The sequence below is a fragment of the Mesoplodon bidens genome (genome assembly GCF_964165515.1).
Source record: "Mesoplodon bidens genome assembly, chromosome: 10".
Lineage (NCBI taxonomy): Eukaryota > Metazoa > Chordata > Mammalia > Artiodactyla > Ziphiidae > Mesoplodon > Mesoplodon bidens.
Window position 1 is genome coordinate 53,265,019 of NC_138172.1, and position 19,381 is coordinate 53,284,399.

At 44.6% G+C, this 19,381-nt stretch overlaps 1 protein-coding gene across 2 annotated transcripts in view; it reads left to right on the forward strand.

The window, feature by feature from the left end:
• OSBPL10 (oxysterol binding protein like 10) overlaps nucleotides 1-19,381 on the forward strand; it is a 290,264-nt gene that overhangs the window by 188,246 nt on the left and 82,637 nt on the right. For both annotated transcript variants that reach the window (XM_081246970.1, XM_081246971.1), the window contains one exon: nucleotides 18,538-18,748. In XM_081246970.1, the coding sequence (XP_081103096.1) occupies nucleotides 18,538-18,748 (211 nt within the window). The remainder of the gene's footprint in view (nucleotides 1-18,537; nucleotides 18,749-19,381) is intronic.

The window sequence follows — 19,381 nt, forward strand, 5'->3', positions numbered from 1 at the left end:
TGGCTAAAGCTTCCAAAACTGTTGAATAATAGTGGTAAGAGTGGGCAACCTCGTCTTGTTCCTGATCTTAGTGGAAATGCTTTCAGTTTTTCACCATTGAGAATGATGTTGGCTGTGGGTTTGGCATTGTGTCATATTTTAGATTCCACATATAAGTGATATCAGGCTTATTTTGTTGCAGCCGCCATTTTCGGGGGTGGGCGACAGTGTCCGGCAAAGGTATGCATCCCTTTGTCAGCAGGGGGCAGCACTGGAGAGGGTAAAAATGGTCATTGTTCTTCAGATTAGCCAATCTCAAAGCTGAGGAAATTGTTCCCCAAATAAATGCAGCTGTATTAAAATCTAGCATGTATGTCAGTTTGCAGCAATACTTTAAACTTTTAGTAGAGGAATGGCTCTACTTTAGATAAGTAGTTTTTGTTTGTTTGGCCATGCTTCTCTGCTTGTGGGATTTTAGTTCCCTGACCAGGGATCGAACCCAGGTCCCCAGCAGTGGAAGTGCCAAATCCTAACGGCTGGACCACCAGGGAATTCCCAGTTCTTTGTTTTTTGATGCTTTGGAGTTGGGTGGAGGGTAACACACACAGTCAGAAACATGAATGTTTCCTCTTGCTGAGGGTTACCTTTTATTGCTACTAAATTTACATGAAGATAAAGCCAATTTATCCCTGGGGTGAAATATGTATTTACATTGTAATTGTGGAAAGAATTACAGCCTGTGTTTATTTTGCATTTGGGAAACAGGGGACAGTATCTGGAAGAGTCTCTAATAGTATACATTTTCTAAAAGGTTAGGTTAAAGCTGGTGAATTAACAGGACACAGGTGGGCCTAAGGGAAAACAGTCATTTCTAAGTATTTTCTGAACTGAAGTAGAAAATGCATTTTTCCTTCTGTAAATGCCCGGCTTAGCCCAAGTTAGGCAGCCCCAACTACTGACAGTAATATAACAATGGAAGCAGAGCATTTCACTGGGAAAGAACAAACCTGGAACCTGAAACAGTGGCCCAAAGCCTAGGAATACGTCTAGTGAGAACATCATTGAAAACTGGTACTCCCAGCCAGGTGCTAGGGGCACACGGGCATGGGGCTGCTCCCCCGACCTCAAGAACTTAAAAGAAAAAAGGTGAGCACTCATGGGGGGTTGGAGGGGCTGGGGGTGTGGTGACTGGTGACTTCTGCCTGGGAGTGCGGAACTTCAGGAGCTGGGCATTGGAAGCCTAGTAGGACTTGACCATGAGGGGTGAGGAGGAAAGGATTTCCAGGTAAGATGTAACCTAGAGAAAGTCAAGGGGTGCAGGGCTGGCCGAGGAGGTAGAATATTCACGAGAAGACAGGGCATGATACACAAGCCACCTGTGAGAATTACACCTAGTTCTGTTTTCAGGTCCTGTACTTTCCAAGGTCATTGCCAGGGCCAGGCATTTTCTTTTTCTCTCTCAGGTTGGGTGATAGGAAGAGAAGAATTTATTCCCATGAAAAAGAGTACTGTTTTCATCACAGCTGCATAGGGGAAACTCCAGAGGGCTCTTGAGGGAGCGTTGGCTAATGTCAAAAAACCCAGAGCTCCTTGGTGCTAATTTTAATTTCCACAAAGTTAAGGGCGGCATTAAACCCGTGAGCCTGATAGGTAGCACAGCTTGGGGGTTGTCGTCTAGATGTTGGAAAGTCTCAGGAGAGGTGTGAGCTGAGAGAGGACGGGGGACTGAGTCCCTGTCTCTTCTTAAGCCCCCTTTAGCCTGTGGGACCCTATTGACCTTGCGTTATGAGGTGGTATCACAGATAAGAGAGCGGTGGGGGGGTTTGAGCTCAGTTAGAGTTGGGTGTTTATCATACACATTTATAAGAAGTTAATAAACTTCTAGAACCCTCGGACAGGAGGCTGTGCGAGCGTGGCATTCACGTTTAGGGAAACACCTCACCACTGAACTAAGTGTTTTGGATGAAAGCGTTGACTGATGTTCCAGCTGAGACATACGTCTTCCTGTGAAATGAGTTTTTAAGGTATTTGTAAAGAGTGTGCATCCTTGTATCTCATGCATGTCAGAATCCTGTATCAGGTTAAAATCACAGTCAAAGAGAAGTGGGTTGAGGGGAGACCGCATCCTGAAGGGGTTGGTCTGTGTGTACAGGGCTGTGGTATCACATGACACCATTCTTCACATCCCTGGTGTCAGCTGACTGGACCAGGGCAGGCATCCGACCCATGACCAGCCCGTCATATTCACTTTCTCTCAAATTTGAAGTCAGACCTGTGAGATGGGGTCGATGTGGCTCCAGGGCCTCTGCTGGGATTTGTCCAAGTGCAGGAAGTTTTCACAGGAGTAAAAGGAGAGAGAGAAGTGCCGACATCAGAGACCACAGAGACCGGAGGGATGGAGAAGAGAGACCGTGGCATCACTGCAGGACAGAGAGTGGTCCTTTCTGGGAGATGCTAGGCACCTCCGTCCCATATCCATGAAGGGATCCCCTTCTCCTTGAACTCGCGTGGGTCCGTTTACGCTCTTTGCTGCTAAACACTCTCCATGACCACGATCAGCCAGACCTGGGAGGCGCGTAACCACTGCAGTTTTCCGACGAGATGTGGCAGGAAAACAGTTAACCTGCTCCTGTTCATCCCCAGAACTGGCATGGTGCCTCCTTCCCTTGTCAATTTTGAAAGCCCATGGCTGTCACTCAGATGGTGTTTGGGCCTTTTATTCATCTGGATGAGTCTCAGGTTGCCCTGTCTTTTTTCATGCCTGAAGGGAGGAGAATGGCTGTTCCCAGCTCTTAAGAGATGCCTGGCTGCTCCCCTTCATCTATTCATTCACTCATTCTTTCCACCAGTATTTTTTGCCTGCAGTTTCCCAGGCCTTGTCCTAGATTCTAGAGAAGCAACAGTGAACAAAAGAGCCATCGTCCTTGTCCTCATGGAGCTCAGAGGCTCATAAGGGTGAGAGAGAGGAACCAAGTAATAGCATAACACATCGCTTAATTACAACCATGATGTGTTCTATGGGTGATGGGGATCGTGAGCTTTTTGGGAGATGGTGGAAGGCTGCCTGGTGAAAGTAACATCTAAGCTGAGTCTGAAGAAAGAGTAAGACTTAACCAGGAGATACACTTTTGGTGGGAATGTAAATTGGTGCAGCCACTATGGAGAACAGTGTGGAGGTTCCTTAGAAAACTAAAAGTAGAGCTACCATATGATCTGGCAATCCCACTTCTGGGCGTATATCCAGAAAAGACAAAAACTATAATTTGAAAAGGTACATGCAACCCTGTGTTCATAGCAGCATTATTCACTATAGCCAGGACCTAAATGGAAGCAACCTAAATGTCTATTAACAGATGAATGGATAAAGAAGATGTGGTACATATATATACAATGGAATATTACCTAGTCATAAAAAAGGATGAAATAATGTCATTTGCAGCAACGTGGATGGACCTAGAGATTATCATACTAACTGAAGCAAGTCAGAGAAAGACAAATACCATATGATATCACTTATATGTGAAATCTAAAAAAGTGATACAAGTGAACTTATTTACAAAACAGAAGTAGACTCACAGACAGAAAACAAATTATGATTGCCAAAGGGGAAAGGTGGGGGGAAGGATAAATTAGGGATTTGGAATTAACAGATACACCATTATATATACTACTATATATAAAATAGATAAACAACAAAGACCTAGCGTATAGCACAGGGAACTACATTCAGTAGCTTGTAATGACCTATAATGGAAAAGAATCTGAAAAAGAATATATATGTATGTATAACTGAATCACTTTGCTGTACACCTGAAATATTATAAATCAACTGTACTACAAAAAAAGACAAAAAAGACAATCAGGAAGCAGATATTCCATGGTCGAGCCTAGAGCCCATTCAGGTAGGGCTTTGTTTTTCCTAGGAACATACAGATTAATTTAGAGGCTGTAAGAAATGTGGGGTTGTTGTGTGCCTGGAGATGTCTCATGTGCAGTTAAAACATCCCATTCCCTCTGTCCTCCAGGGAGGACTAACAGTTAAGGCTGAAGGTCTAAGGTCACAGGCTACAGGAGGAAATATCATTTATTCACTGAGTGGAAGTAGCAGCTCCAGACTAGGGGCATTGGAAGGGAGTTCTTGGATTTGCTAGAGGACCTTGCCAGCTTGTCTACACTTCCCGAAACTTTGGAGCTGTGTCCTTCCTTTCCCCCTTGCTTTCTCGGTAGTCTCCCCTCCTCCCCTCCCCTCCCACCTTTTCTCCCCCCCCACCCCCTTCCTTTCACTGCCCTCTCTTCCTTCTTCCTCCTCCACCTGTCCACCCATCCACCCATCCATCTACCCATCCATCCAGCATTTGTCAGGCATCTCCTGTGAATAGAGTCTTTTGATGAATTAAGATCCTGTGGGCCCTTCTCACAGTGTGTGTGGTCGTAGATTAACTGATTGATTCTATCAGTAGGCTGGGCCCTGGAGATGGACATGTATGGAAATCATTATAATAAATTCCCTTTGCATGTTTATTCATGTGAATTGTGGTCATGGACTACACACTCTTATACTTCCTTATAAAGTGGATGCCAGAGTCATGAGGAAGAGTGGAGAAAGCGTAGGAATGGGTCCAGGGCAGTTCATTTCCATCACACAAAAGCAGTTTCCAATGCAGGCACCTGTGAGGGGTGTCAGCTCTTTTGTAAAGCACTGTATATTACATATCACTATGCTAGCTCATATTTGAGCACCTCGAGGATTACATTGTAAGCAGTTTGTGTGCAGGAATTGTGTTTTCTGTTCTGTAAAATGGTGACTGCAGTGTCATTTACCCAGTGGGGATACAATAAATATTAATTACTGGTGGCTTATCCCTTACCATAATTTTCCCTTTCAAATTAATGAAGCAGATTCCTGATAAATGCATTTGTCTCTCCAGAGTTTCATTTGCCAAGGCTCAGATGCTGTAAAGGATTTGCCTGGAGATGTGACTTTCTTGTACAATTTTGTCCCCCTCTTTCAAGTATCCTTTGGAGATGCATTTCTTTCCTGAAAATAATTGGCACTAGTGAAATTAATTTTAGCTCGAAAAGAAAACTGTATTGTCATGTTCTTGTCTACTGCTTTGCATAGATATTTGAACTAAAATCAGCAATTAAGTTTTGAAAGAGAGTAACAGGCATTAGTAGGTAGAGCTATGGCCCAGTGTAAGATAAGAACGTGCTACCAACCTGAAGTTAGATACAGATGTCTACTGGCTTTATTTTTTTTCCAGGAATTCTTAGAACAACCTTCGAATTTCCCCAAATGGAGATTACATATCCAGAAACTTAGAGGTTCTCTGAGATAGGCCGAGCATGTATGTGGAATATGAGTGTGAATAAAGGTAAAACAGACTCAGGAAAGTGGTTTAACAGGAAAGTGGTTTAATTTCATACTCGTTGATCTTTGGTTTGTAAGGTTCCATTATGCAAGAGATAAAAACCTGAGGTACCAGCCAGCATCTGCTGAGAAATGGCAGGTCGACCAGAAGGCTTCTGACATGGATCACTAAAGCAGCATTTTAGTTTTTGTTTTATACATGATGTATATTTAACAGTTTCTGATGAGGGGACTTCTGAGAGATACTTAAACACTTGAGTGAAACTTCCACACCGTTTGCAGGACAAATCCTTACCCTTTGTTGTTCAGGCTTTGTTTATGAATCAGGATTTCTTTCTGGGGATTTTACCCAGGAAGACTTTGTGGTCTAACTTGTTCTCTTTCAGTTCAGAGTGAATTGCATCTTAATTCCTTTTAGGCGGGAGGCCTTGCCAGGTGAGCATCTCTGTGTGTGTGTGTGCGCGCACGCGTGTGCATGTGTGCTGTGATCACGAGTCGTCTAGGGCAGTGCCGTTCTGCGTGCCTCCTGGGAGTGAGGCACAGGGGCAGAGAAGTTTGGATCCAGGACACTGGACTTCAGTCCTCACATCTCCACTTGCATGAACTATGATTTGGGCCCCAGGGTCGTGTAAAACAAGAATCACAACGACCAGCCTGCATTGGGATCAGGGCAGAGGTGGGAGAGTGAGAGATGATGAGTGTGGTAGCACTTTGTAAACTGGAAGGCTCCCCCTTGGTCCAGAGGTGAAATGGCCCTGCTTCTATTGTTCATGTCAATGGCTGTGACTGGTGTGACTGCTGTACCGGAAGTAGATGGAGAAGTTGAGAAGGAGGAACGTGGGAAAGCCAAGAGCCGCTTTCTGCTTTCCTCTTCAGCTTAGATGCTGGATACAGATCAGACACAGCACCTTGCTTGGCGAGCTTGGCAAAGGTGGACAGTCCTGCTCTTACCCAGTGGGTCCTGGGGGGCAGAGCAGGCAGTAGGACAGGGTCCAGGTAGACGCTCCCTCTGGCATGAGGAGGGTGTGGGCACCTCGGGCATTGTTTCCCATTGTCTCTTTGTCCTTGGACCTTTTTTTTTTTTTTTTTTTTTTTCTGTATGAGGGCCTCTCACTGTTGTGGCCTCTCCTGTTGCGGAGCACAGGCTCCAGACGCGCAGGCTCAGTGGCCATGGCTTACGGGCCCAGCCGCTCCATGGCATGGGGGATCTTCCCAGACCGGGGCACGAACCCGTGTCCCCTGCATCGGCAGGCAGACTCTCAACCACTGCGCCACCAGGGAAGCCCTGTCCTTGGACCTTTTAGGAGAGAGCTATGGCTTCTTCGTGAGCTTTCTGAATCCAGTTGGTTCTCCTGGTCATTCTTCCCCTCTCTGCCAGGGCTGTGTGTAGCTTTTCCCTTCCATCGCTGGGGCCACCTTGTTCCTTGCCCTACACCCATCCCCCTATCCACATGGCTGCTTCCACCCTGATAAAGGAAGCGTGCTCTCTGACTCCCTTTAGTCTTATTTGCTTGAATTTCCTTTACTGGATATGGAAACTTCTTTTTTGTTAAATATATTTGACATACAACATTCTGTAAATTTAAGGTGTACCGCATGTTAATTTGATACATGTACATAGGGTAATAGGATTGCCATTGTAGTGAGATTTAGCACCTCTGTCACATTACATAATTATCCCTTCTTTTTAGTGGTTGGAGTAATTAAGTTCTAGTCACTTAGCAAGGTTGATGGTTATAGTACAATATTATTGTCTATATTCATTATACTGTGCATTAGGTCTCTAGGGCTTATTTACTGCTTGTTGCTAGATGTGGAAATTTCTTACCCTTTTTTAGCCCCATAGTATACAGGGACATGTGCAATGAATTAAAATTTAAAAAAAGATACTAGTTTTCATTTTTTGAGTTTTTTTGTCTGTGAAATTGGTTATGAAAAAAAGATGATTTTTAGAGAGTACTAATAAGAAAGAGGACAGCTCACACATTGCTGAGGGAAAACAAATTGATAACAATTTTTTTTTGATGGTGAGCTGGCAGTATTTCTCAAAAGCCTTAAAAATTAATGGTAAATACCCTTAAATTCAACAACTCCTCTTCTAAGAGTTTATTTTAAGGAAATCATTACAAATTTATACCGAGATCTACCTACAGAGAAGTTTGTGGAATTGTAATTTGTCATAGAGAAGAAAGTTAGACCTCATTGTAAGGTCCAGCGATAGAGAATTGGGCAATAAATTGTGGCCCATTTATGTGCTGGAATGACCTGCAGTATTGTAAATAGTATTGTTACAATTCAACATGGTATATGGAATTTAAAAAAAGCAGTATTATGATGTGCAACCCCTTTCGTAAAAAGTAAAATTATATATTTGTGCATAAAACTGTTGTAAGTATGTATACCAAAATTTTAATACTTATTTCTCTGTTTGGGATGTGTTATGGGTATTTTTTCTTCTATTTTACTATGTGTGGGCTTTTTTTTTCCGTGATGAGTATTGTTTTTTAAAAAAAAAAAAAGAGAGAGAGAGAGAGTGATATTTATAATGAAAACTAGCAGTGGGTGGCACTTCCACCAAAGTCCAGGTCGTGGGTGTCGTTCGGGGGAGGCCAGCCTTGTGCTGGTGAGGGTGAGCGCCTTTATTGCATCCAGCACCCTGCCGGGGCTGTGCCTGTAGAGGGAGGCAGAGGTACAGAGCGATGAGGGATGAAACAAGGCGGTGATTTCCTGACCCCTTACCTTTTACTCACAGTCCTTCTGTTGGCCTATGGTGTTTTCTTTGAGAACAGGATAAGAGACGATTCCTTTTGTACCTGGCACCCCTCATTACCAACTTAACATTCAGTACAGACAGGTGGAGTAAAAAAATAATACTTTCAAAAAAAAATAAATTTATTTATTTATTTTTGGCTGCTTTGGGTCTTCATTGCTCTGCGCAGGCTTTTCTTTAGTTGCGGCGAGCGGGGCCCACTCCTCTTTGCGGTGTGTGGGCTTCAGTAGTTGTGGCACGTGGGCCCAGCAGTTGTGGCTCGCTGGCTCCAGAGCACAGGCTCAGCAGTTCTGGCGCACGGGCTCAGTTGCTCCGCGGCATGTGGGATCTTCCCAGACCAGGGCTCGAACCTGCAACCCCTGCCTTGGCAGGTGGATTCCCAACCACTGCGCCACCAGGGAAGCCATAATAATACTTTCTAACGTTTGTGTCAGCATCTTCTGTTACCTCATTCTGAAAATGCATTCTCCGCCTCAGTTTTCCTTTAGCAAAAATTCCATGAGAAGATGTGATGGTGACATTGCAAGCAAGGAGCTTCTGCTCCAGAGCCAGGGTTGACTTTGCTTGGAGTGAAAATCTTTTCCATGATGCAGCCACTACAGTGAGATCTGTGGAAAGATGTCTGTGATGTGTGTATTAGCTTTCTGGGGCTGCGGTAACAAAGCACCACCGACTGGTACTTTGTCTCCCGGTGCTGGATGCTAGAAGCCCTCAGTTCAGGCATTGGCAGGTTGGTGCCTTCTGTGAGAGTCTGTTCCAGGTCTCTCTCCTTGGCTTATAAATCAGTCTTCTCCCACGGCTTCTCTCATCCACCCTCTGTGCGTGTCTGGGTCCTAATTTCCTTGTTTTCTAAGGAAAACAGTCATATTGGATTAGGGCCCACCCTAATGACTTGACTTTACACTGATGACCTCTGCAAAGAACCTTTCTCCTGGATTTCACCAAGGATTGAAACTCCTTGGTAACAGCCAATCATACTTTCTTTCCTGAGAATTTGAAAAAATGTGATTGGAGTCATGCACATGTGCAGCAAGTTTGGAACCCTTCATGGCAGCCCCTAGAGAGGGGATCCTCGGGTTTCTGCTCCTAAGAGTCCCCACATCTCAGCCCTGTTCTTGTCCTTTCTGAGAGTTGGTTGTTCATCATCTTTAATCCTACAAGAAACTCCTGTATTTTTCTAATAAATTTTTTTATTGAGGTATAGTTGATTTACAGTGTTATTATTATTATTATTATTATTATTATTTTTGCGGTGTGCGGGCCTCTCACTGTTGTGGCCTCTCCCCTTGCGGAGCACAGGCTCCACGGACGTGGCTCACGGGCCCAGCCGCTCCGCGGCATGTGGGATCCTCTTGAATTGGGGCACGAACCCATGTCCACTGCATCAGTAGGCAGACTCTCAACCACTGCACCACCAGGGAAGCCCTACAATGTTATTAATTTCAGGTGTACAACACACTTGATTCAATATTTTTATAGATTATATTTCATTTCAAGTTATTATAAAATAAAGGCTAGGGGCTTCCCTGGTGGCACAGTGGTTGAGAGTCCACCTGCCGATGCAGGGGACACGGGTTCGTGCCCCGGTCCAGGAAGATCCCACATGCCGCGGAGCGGCTGGGCCCATGAGCCGTGGCGGCTGAGCCTGTGCGTCCAGAGCCTGTGCTCCGCAACGGGAGAGACCACAACAGTGAGAGGCCCGCGTACCAAAAAAAAAAAAAAAAAAAAAGGCTATATATCCCTCTGCAAAAAAAAAAAAAAATCCTGTCCCCAAGTTAGGTCACATTTAAGGTACTGAGGGTGTGGGATGTCAACATATGAATTTTGGAGGGACACAATTCAACCCATAATGATGTATTTCCCCCCTATTAAAAAAAACTCATTATTTTGAAAAATTTCAAACATAAAAACATTAGAGAAGATAATATTAAACCTCCATGTCACCACCAACAGCTTCAGCATCCCCAAAGCCAGTATCATTTCATACTATCCCCCACCAACACCACTGGAGTATTTTGAAGTAACTCCCAACTATAAGAGATGATGCATTTCAAGTGGTAAAGGTTATACAATTACATATAAGGGATATCCTGTTAAATAAAATAGTACTGTGTGTGTGTAGGGGTGTGTGTGTGTGTGTGTGTAAATTGGAAGAGTTAGAGTAATACCAGAATATTAGGGCTTATCTCTAAGAAGTAGGATTTCAGGTAATTTTTACTTCCTTTTTTAGAACTGTATTTACTTTCTGATTTTGTTGGGATGGTGATTGATGGTATGAGTCAGCCTTTTGTAATCAGAATAACAAAAATAAGTTGTTTCCAGGTGGTGAGAAAAGGTGGGATGAGGGACGGGACAGTGGAAGAAACATCACTGTAGTTGTTTTCTGAGGCAGAAAGGGTATTGTGCTTCCCGAATAAGAGAAGGAAAGAGGAGGAAGTATATCAGATCATGCCTCGGAGTGGGGCTGCCCCTGAGGAGGAGAGTGAGGGCTGCCACTACAGGTGAAGCTGTGTGTGACCTCAGCACGGACTCCTGGCTTCTCTGAACCCAGATTTCCTGCTTGCAAAATGAAGGAGACAGACTTGACAGCCATAGATTCCTTTGCCCATGAATGCTATGATCTCATAGTTCTTTTTTTTTTTTGACATATAGTTGATTTACAGTGTTATGTTAATTTCTGCTGTACAGTAAGGTGACTCATATATATATATATATATATATATATATATATATATACACACACACACACACATACACATTCTTTTTTATATTCTTTTTCATTATGGTTTATCTCAGGATATTGAATATAGTTCCCTGTGCTATACAGTAGGACCTTGTTGTTTATCCATCCTGTATATAATAGTTTGCATCTACTAACCCCGAGCTCCCACTCTATCCCTCTCCCGCCTCCCCACCCCCCAGCAACCACAAGTCTGTTGTCTGTCTGTGAGTCTGTTTCTGTTTGTAGATAGGTTCATTTGTGTCATATTTTAGATTCCACATATAAGTGATACCATACGGTATTTGTCTTTCTCTTTCTGACTTACTTCATTAGTATGATAATCTCTAGTTACATCCATGTTGCTGCAAATGGCATTATTTTGTTCTTTTTCATGGCTGAGTAGTATTCCATTGTATGTATGTACCACATCTTCTTTATCCATTCCTCTGTCAGTAGACATTTAGGTTGCTTCCATGTCTTGGCTTATGTGAATAGTGCTGCTATGAACATAGGGTGAATGTATCATTGTGAATTAGATCTGTGTCTGGATATATGCCCAGGACTGGGACTGCTAGATCATATGGTAATTCTATTATTAGTTTTCTGAGAAACCTCCATACTGTTTTCCACAGTGGCTGCACCAACTTACATTCCCACCAACAGTGTAGGGAATTCCCTTTTCTCCACACCCTCTCCAGCATCTATTATTTGTAGACTTTTTGATGATGGCCATTCTGACTGGTGTGAGGTGAGGTACCTCACTGTAGTTTTGATTTGCATTTCTCTAATAGGGATGTTGAGCATCTTTTCATGTGCGTATTGGCCCTTTGTATTTCTTCTTTGGAGGGATGTTTTTTTAAGTCTTCTGCCCATTTTTTGATTGGGTTGTTTGTTTTTCTGTTTATGATCTCATAGTTCTTGAACATTTCAGTATGGGTTTGTCTTTTGGGAGTTGGTAAAGATAAAATGTGCATTCCATATTTGAGCAATATGGAGTTATTACTGGGGGTGGCGAGGAAATGATTGTAGAAAAGCCAAAGGTGAAGGTAAGACAGAAAAGAATCCGTTTTTAAGAAATGTGGGGACCCATCCCCATATCTTCAGAAAGTGTTTCTGAGTATGTGCATGTGCAGTTCAGAATTTTACCTTTGCCTTTTGCCTTGGATGGCGTGGGCTGCTGTATAAATAGCACTGAGACTTCTTGGTAACACTCATGTTCTCATATTGAAACTATGGAGGGACCAGGATGGATGTCCTTCATCTCTGGATTGGCCTTTCAACCACTCTTTTCTTTCATTTCTATTCCCCTAGTCTCGCATGATAAAGGCCACGTGTCAGAATGTTGAACTAAAAATGCCAGTAGCCTGTCCTGCCTCCCAGTGGTGGGGGGTGGACAGAGAGATCTGGAGTCAGCGCGTAAGTCTTCTGGTAACAGTCAGCCTCAGTCGTACCCCCTGAGGTCCAGCTAAGTGGGTATAAATCCAGAAAGTAGGTAAAAATGTAGAAATGATGAATGCTTCTCTTCTGTCAATTTTCTAAAAGAGAAAATAAATTCTGTAACCAAAAAAATGAATGACAGGTGCTTGGCACTCTTCCATCTGGCTAGTTAGATCTGCTTAGGAAGCAGCCTTCAACTTGGAAGTGGAAATAATGTGTATGCACTTACATACCTTTGAAAGGAAAGCAAACTTTTCTGCCCAAAGGCATAAAAATGACTTCAAGCCTGAGATTCCCCTCCCCCACCCAGAGCTGAGGGCAAGGGGGATCCTGCCAAAACGGGCACCTGTCCCCTGTGTGCAAGGTCTGGACTCTCAGGCAGACCGGCAGGGACCAATGGAGACCCCGGGACAGGAGATAAACCAAGCAGATCAAAATAGCACCACAAAGTATCTGAACTTAGATTGTCATTGAAACCACGGGCCATAAAAGTAGGCTAGAGCTTGTGTGCTCAACCTAAACATGTGATTGCCTCCTAAAAAAATTCAAATTGGACCTGGAATCTCCTAACATGATAGCCAAAATGTCCAGGATACAGTCGAAAATCACCAGTCACTCCAAGAACCAATAAAATCACACACTGAATGAGAAAAGAGAATTATCTGACATCCAAACCGAGATGAGTCAAATGCTTGTTTTATGTGGGCACAGCCTCACCCAAATGTTTACATGGGGACTCTGCCTGCCTTCCAGCTGCAGGGGCCAGGCTGAGCAGTCACCACAGAGATCCAGTGGTTTGCAAAGCCTTAAATATTTACTCCCTGGCCTTTTATAGAAGTTTGCGGACACATGTAGTTAGGTCATCAAAGATCTAATGGTCAATTTTGGGGAGATCTTTCCTTCTTTTTCCCATTTTTTTTTTTCCAATGAAAATGTTTATTGAAAGTTGAATTTCAGAGCAATGTCTCTGAAGAAATTTTCACTACAATTTAGGCTTCCAAATTAAATTTAAAATTCAACTGCCCATGTTACTATTTATTTGAAAAACTCAACAAAGATGGCAAGATGATTAAGGCCTGTATTTCAGGTGGTTAAATTTACATGTGCCCAGGCAACAGTAACTCCATCGTAATTCATTCCTCTGCCTAGAAGACGGTAGGTTGTTTTGATGTTGGATACTTTAAAAGGTGGACTTTTGGTTTCCCTTGGTTTATAGTATAGAGTAATATGTTCCTTACATTGGTTTCTCTATTCTCTTCCTGTGTTTTGTCACCTTGTTCTTCCTTTTTGTCTGTAACCTCATCTGTGTAGCTGGCAGCCTCACCCCTGGAGAGGGACCCTGTTTCCTCCTGTTCATCTTTGTTCCTTTTTGTCACTGTCACTCTCTTACTCCTATCAAGTAGTGTGGATTTGAAGATCTGCCCACTCGATGGGGTTTTCTTTGTCTGCTCACCTGATGAGCCTGGAGAGAGATTTGGGAGTCCAGGAGATGTTGAGGACTGGCCTCCGTGGGGTTGTGCTTGGGACCACGGAGGGCGGTGGAAAGGGACCCGGGACCCTGCTTCAAGGAAACTCTTGGCTTGTTAACATTCTGGTTATGCCAAGAGCTGGAACAAAGCCCAGGGAGTGCAGGAGGCAGGCTGAGAGTCAGGGAAGCGACTCAGCAAGAGGGAGAAATTGTTCAGGTGAGGCCGGGACTTAACTGGGTTCCCAACACTCAGAAACATGGAGAAAGGCTGTAGAGGTTGGGATGTTGCCTCTCCAGATGTCACCACCACCCTCTGATGACAAGGCCAAGGGACTTTATTGTTCACGCTGTGGGGGAAATGCCACCTCCACGGGGCAGTGACTCCCAGCCAGGAGGGCACCGTCTGGATACAAGAATTAGAACTTTGGTTGACAATACAGGGACTTGATTGGGATCAAGAGACAACGGCTCAGGATTGGTGGAAACAAGGCAAGGACTTTGAGACAAGGCATTTAACAAATTTTAGGGTGCACACTGTTATGTTGATGGCTTCCATTAAAGAGCTGATGGATATTTCAGGAAGCTTCTATAAGGAGCCGTCAAGCCATTTCTGGGGTGGGGAGTCTGGAATTTTAAAGTAATGCTAATGAGGGTAGTTGAATAGTAAATCTGTGTTAATGGAGATAGTAAGCTCTGTGTGTGTGGGTGTGTGTGTGAGAGACAGACAGAGAGAGAGAGAAGTATTAGTTTTAGTTAGTTAGCTAGTTAGTTAGTTTTGGTTCTAAGGTCTTTGAAGCCTGAGTTAGCCAAGGACTGATCCATGACCCAGACGGGAGACTTAGAAGGGGCTCTGGAATTCCACCAGGCTGAGGATAAATGTCAAATCAAGGCCACCCTGAAGTTGGCATCGAATTGTTTGTTCTCTTTCCAGGCAAGAGGGATTGAGTTACTGAAGGTCCCAGGGAGTCTGTGAGCCCAGAAGGCTCAGCCAAGCAAGGCCGGCAGCCCTGGTGACTTTAGGATAAGAAATCCGAGCGTGATGCTGCTGCTTTGGTTACTGACGGATGGATGAGTGAGGAGCTGGTATTCGTTGATGTCTAGCCTGTCAGGACTGGATCTTTCCGGCGTCTCTCAAAACCTACAGCAAGCTTTGCAGGTCAGAACGGTCTGAGGCCATCAAGGCGAGCGAGTGTGGCCGCTGCCCCCTTGCTGTCCCCTCCTCAGTTCCCTCTTTAGCAGGATCTCATCTTGTTGAGCTGATGTCCCTGGGTTTTGGTCTTTGCCTTCAGCTTTGGTTTCAGCTTCAGTGAAATAAAACCATAAAATCTGCAGCCACTGACTTTCTTAGCATTAACCTATGCTTTGATTTTGCAGTGCACATGCCGTTGTTTGTGCTATGAGAAGTGGACCATAGCATTTTTCCTTCTCTGTGAAGTTGGATTTGACCTAAAGTTAGACTACTTCACAGCCGCAGAGTTGACATTCCCAGGGGGTGGATCTCTGAAATTTCACGGGGGTCCCATTTTGCACCTGTGTTAACAAGGTGGCGATACCCCTGATTGTAGAAGCCAAACGCCGCAAGAAATGAAATGTGTGCTTGTTTTTTGTTTTTTTTGTTTTGGTTTTTAAACACCACACATGGTTGATGTTGTGCTTCAGAAGAAGTGTTTAGAGCTCTGACTTGAAACTTATGTAATTAGTGGTTCAAGCTGTTCAAAGGCTGGTGGCCGTCACTGGCCGTGCTTTGCTCTTGTGTTGAGGGTGTGGGAACCTTGCAGGGCAGAGGGAGCTGCTTTGGGACTTTGTTGGTGGTGGTTTTGTCGTGTACAGCTTTGCGACATCTTCTCATATGTGCCCTTCATTAAAATTAGATATGGAAACAGCTAAAACTTGTTCTTCCCATGTCTGATGAAGGTTCTCCATCAGTGCCTCCCAGTGTGAGAAAGGTTAAAGCAGTGGTAAGCGTGATATACAAGCACTGAGGCTGGGAGTCCTGTGTTGCTTTCAGAGTTCGTTCAGTTTCTTTTAGAGCCTGATGATGCTAATAGAAAGTGAAGGTTGGCATCGATTGTGTGTTTAAAGACTAAAGTTCTGTTTTGCGTCACATGGAAAAGGGGAGAAAATGACTCTCGGTGTCTCCTGTGTGTCACGCGCTGTGCTAGGCTCGTTTTAGTGCTCAGTGTACCAAGAAAGATGCTGAAATCCATCCAGTGTCTGGTCCCTGGTAAGTCTGTAGCACAGGGTCACTCAGGGAGCACTCTCGGCATTTTGAGCAGGAAAGTTCTGCCTTGACTTGTGGGGCATGTGGCATCCCTTCCCCCTCCCACTTAGCGCCAGCCATTCTGCAGTAATTGTAAACGTCAAATCCATCCACTGCCGGTTCAGACGTCCTTTGCTGGAGGCTGTTCTGCCTCTTGGCGCTGGCAACAGGCTCCGATAAACACTGTTGAATACTTTCTAGACAGCAGATACGTGCCTTCCATCTCTGGGAACCTGCCTCTGTTGTAATAGGGTAGAAGATTCTGGAAGTCACTTTTGTGTTTTTATTACCTGAGATTTGCATCATATTTTATGCTTGTGAAATAACAAGTACTTATCCTATACTATATAATTGGAATACAGTTCTTCTTTTCGTTGATTAAAAAGGAGTATATTCCATATTTAATGGCTTCATTTTATTCACCTTTTCTCTTAAGCATTATGGTATCGTCCATAGTAGTCAAGAACATAATACATTTACATTCCATCTTATATTTGCTTCTTCCCTTTCAACACATCACTTTTCTAAGACAAGATTTTATGGTAGGAATTTACAGAAATGCTGACTACAACAAGTAGCTTGAAATCAACTTCTTCTGAAATGTTAGCAGTTCTACATAGAGTTGGCTGTCGAAGAATATAAAAACATTTTATCTTTTTCAATGTTAAATTTAACTATTTTCTTGGCAAACCGAAACTGGTAACAGAGGTATTATTTTTACTGAATCTTCAGCCATGTTGTCCTAATAGACTATAATGATTCGTGTCATAAACAGACTCTCTCGCGCCTCAGTGAGAAAAAAGGGATCCTGGGGTTTCGTTCATTCTTTCAACAGATCCATCAGTGAACAGCACGGGTAGAATGGTCCTTGCTTTCACACTAGTACAGATGAACATAAGAAATAAGTAAATTACAAGTTGGGTTGGAAGGTGGTAAGTGCTATGGAGAAAAATAAGTTGGGAAGGAGCACAGGAGTGCCAGGGTTTTGGTTGGACATATGATTTTAAATTATGTGGTTCAGGAAGCTTTCCCGAGAAGGCAGCTCTTTAGCAAAGACCTGAAGGAGAAATGAATTCTTATTGAGCTCCTATTATGCCCCAGGTACTGTTTTAAGAGCCAGAATGGCTAGGTAAAAACTCTGTAATCTGCAAAAAATAATTTACATTGCCAGAGGATGGGCATGTAATATGTTTAATGTTGATATTTTAAAAAATCTTTTTGAAGTAATGGCACCAATTTTGGTAAGTAGGATTGTAATGGGGGAGTTTTTTTTTTTTTTTAAGGAGATGACTACACAGAGTGATAGGAAATAGCAGATATTTGCCTTCAAAAGAATATAGAAAAATAAGCCCAAGCATGGGATGAGTTTTGTGTCCAAGTCCAGCAGTCCTTACAGAGTACTGCTTCTTCCCAGCTGGTGGCATCTTGATGGTGACAAGGATCCTCCTGGGATGACAGTGACAAAGCAGGAGTAATTGCTTCAAATTAAGGATGACTTTTGTGAGGGATGCTTAAAGAACAGTGGACCGGAGTCCAGAGAACAGGAGTTGGTTCCTGCCTCTGATGCTGACCTGTGGCCCTGTGACCTTGGGCAGGCTGCTTTAGCTCCTCCATGTATCAGCTCGACTATTTATTTGTTTGCCATGCAATTTATGCTTTTCATCTTGCTTAGCGAGATAAGTTGTAAAACAGGAGGGGCATGAACTTCACAAGATCACCAGTGAAGTCCTTTTCTAGTTCTTGAGTTCCTTTCTCCTTCATTTGTCCAAGGAGACACTGCTTGTCTATAGCTTACGAACTGAAGCCAGGCCACAACACAGGGTTACTGGTTTGTCACAGCTTCAGCCATGGAGCAGGGCTGGCTCTAGAACTCCCAGTTTTTCTCCTCCTCCTGTCACCCTACACATGGTGTTAAGGAAGTTGTGGGCTCTTGTAGCATTTTGGGGTCGGAGTGGGTCGGCACTGGCCTCGGTCTGGTCTCACCCCCACAAATACCAGCCCCAGATGTCACTTCTATTGCTTGAACTTCGAATAGGACTGCCAGGGAGTTAGGGATGGATTGCAGCTGGAAGGGAAGCATGGAATTAACCTTGCTCTGAGGCAAAGCCACACGCTTCCACCGTCTCAGATAACCTTCTGTGGTCCAAGGACCTTATTGGTCACAAGACTTCTATACTTTTAGTATATTTATTATTACCTTCCGAAGATCTGTAAACTGATACACCCAGGTGGCCCTGATGGTCCCTTTCAGCTCTAAAGCTGTAAAACCCTCTTGTGATCAGAGCTCTAGAGGCGTGCCTTTGCGTGGATGGACCCAGGTAGATTTCACCCAGGCCTGCATCATCCCAGGAGGGCTGTGCGCCGAGCACCCTCCGAGCTGTCTCCCACGCTGCTGGCAGTCTGGGTGGTAATGCTGTCTCTCACCACTTCCCCCGCACTTTCATCCACTCCGGTGGTTGAAGCGCTGGCTCCCCACCTGTGGAAGAGAGGACTTCAACCCTCACCTCCTCGCTGTCTTCCCGTTCCGCAGATGATGACCCAGGTGGAGGGACAGCAGAAGAACCTGGTGCATGCCATCGAGTCTCTGCCAGGGTCCGGGCCCCTCACTGCCTTGGACCAGGACCTGCTGCTCCTGAAAGCTACCTCTGCTGCCACCCTCAGCTGCCTTGGGGAGTGCCTGAGCCTGCTCCAGCAGAGCCTGCACCAGGCCGGTCAGCCCAGCCACAGGCCCGGGGCCTCGGGTAAGACCTCCGGGGGCCCGCCCGGGGCTGCAAGTGCGCGCTCTCCGATGTACGCATGCATGTGTCTGTCTGCCATCGCCTTCCTCCTTTAAATCCATCCATCTCGCCTTTTATCCAAGCGCTTCTCCATTTACCCCTTCTTCCTTCCCCACCTCGCTTGGGCTATATTTTTATTTCTGTTTTACCCTTTAGCAATTGCCATCCTATGCACAATTTAACGTGTTTCCATGAATACTCTGAAACTACTTTGAGACGTGCTGGCACCCGGTTCTCCGTTGCATTCCGTTTGTGAATTTTGCACTCAGTGTTGTGTCTGCAAGACTCATTGCTATGCAGCCTCTAATCCACTATTTCTTTTTTTTTTTTTTTTTTGCGGTACACGGGCCTCTCACTGCTGTGGCCTCTCCCGTTGAGGAGCACAGGCTCCGGACATGCAGGCTCAGCGGCCATGGCTCACGGGCCCAGCCGCTCCGCGGCATGTGGGATCTTCCCGGACCGGGGCACAAACCTGTGTCCCCTGCATCGGCAGGCGGACTCTCAACCACTGTGCCACCAGGGAAGCCCTAGTCCACTATTTCTAACTGTGCCTGTGGAGTGCGTCCCCCAACACTTGGCTCCACACCTTGTCCTGAT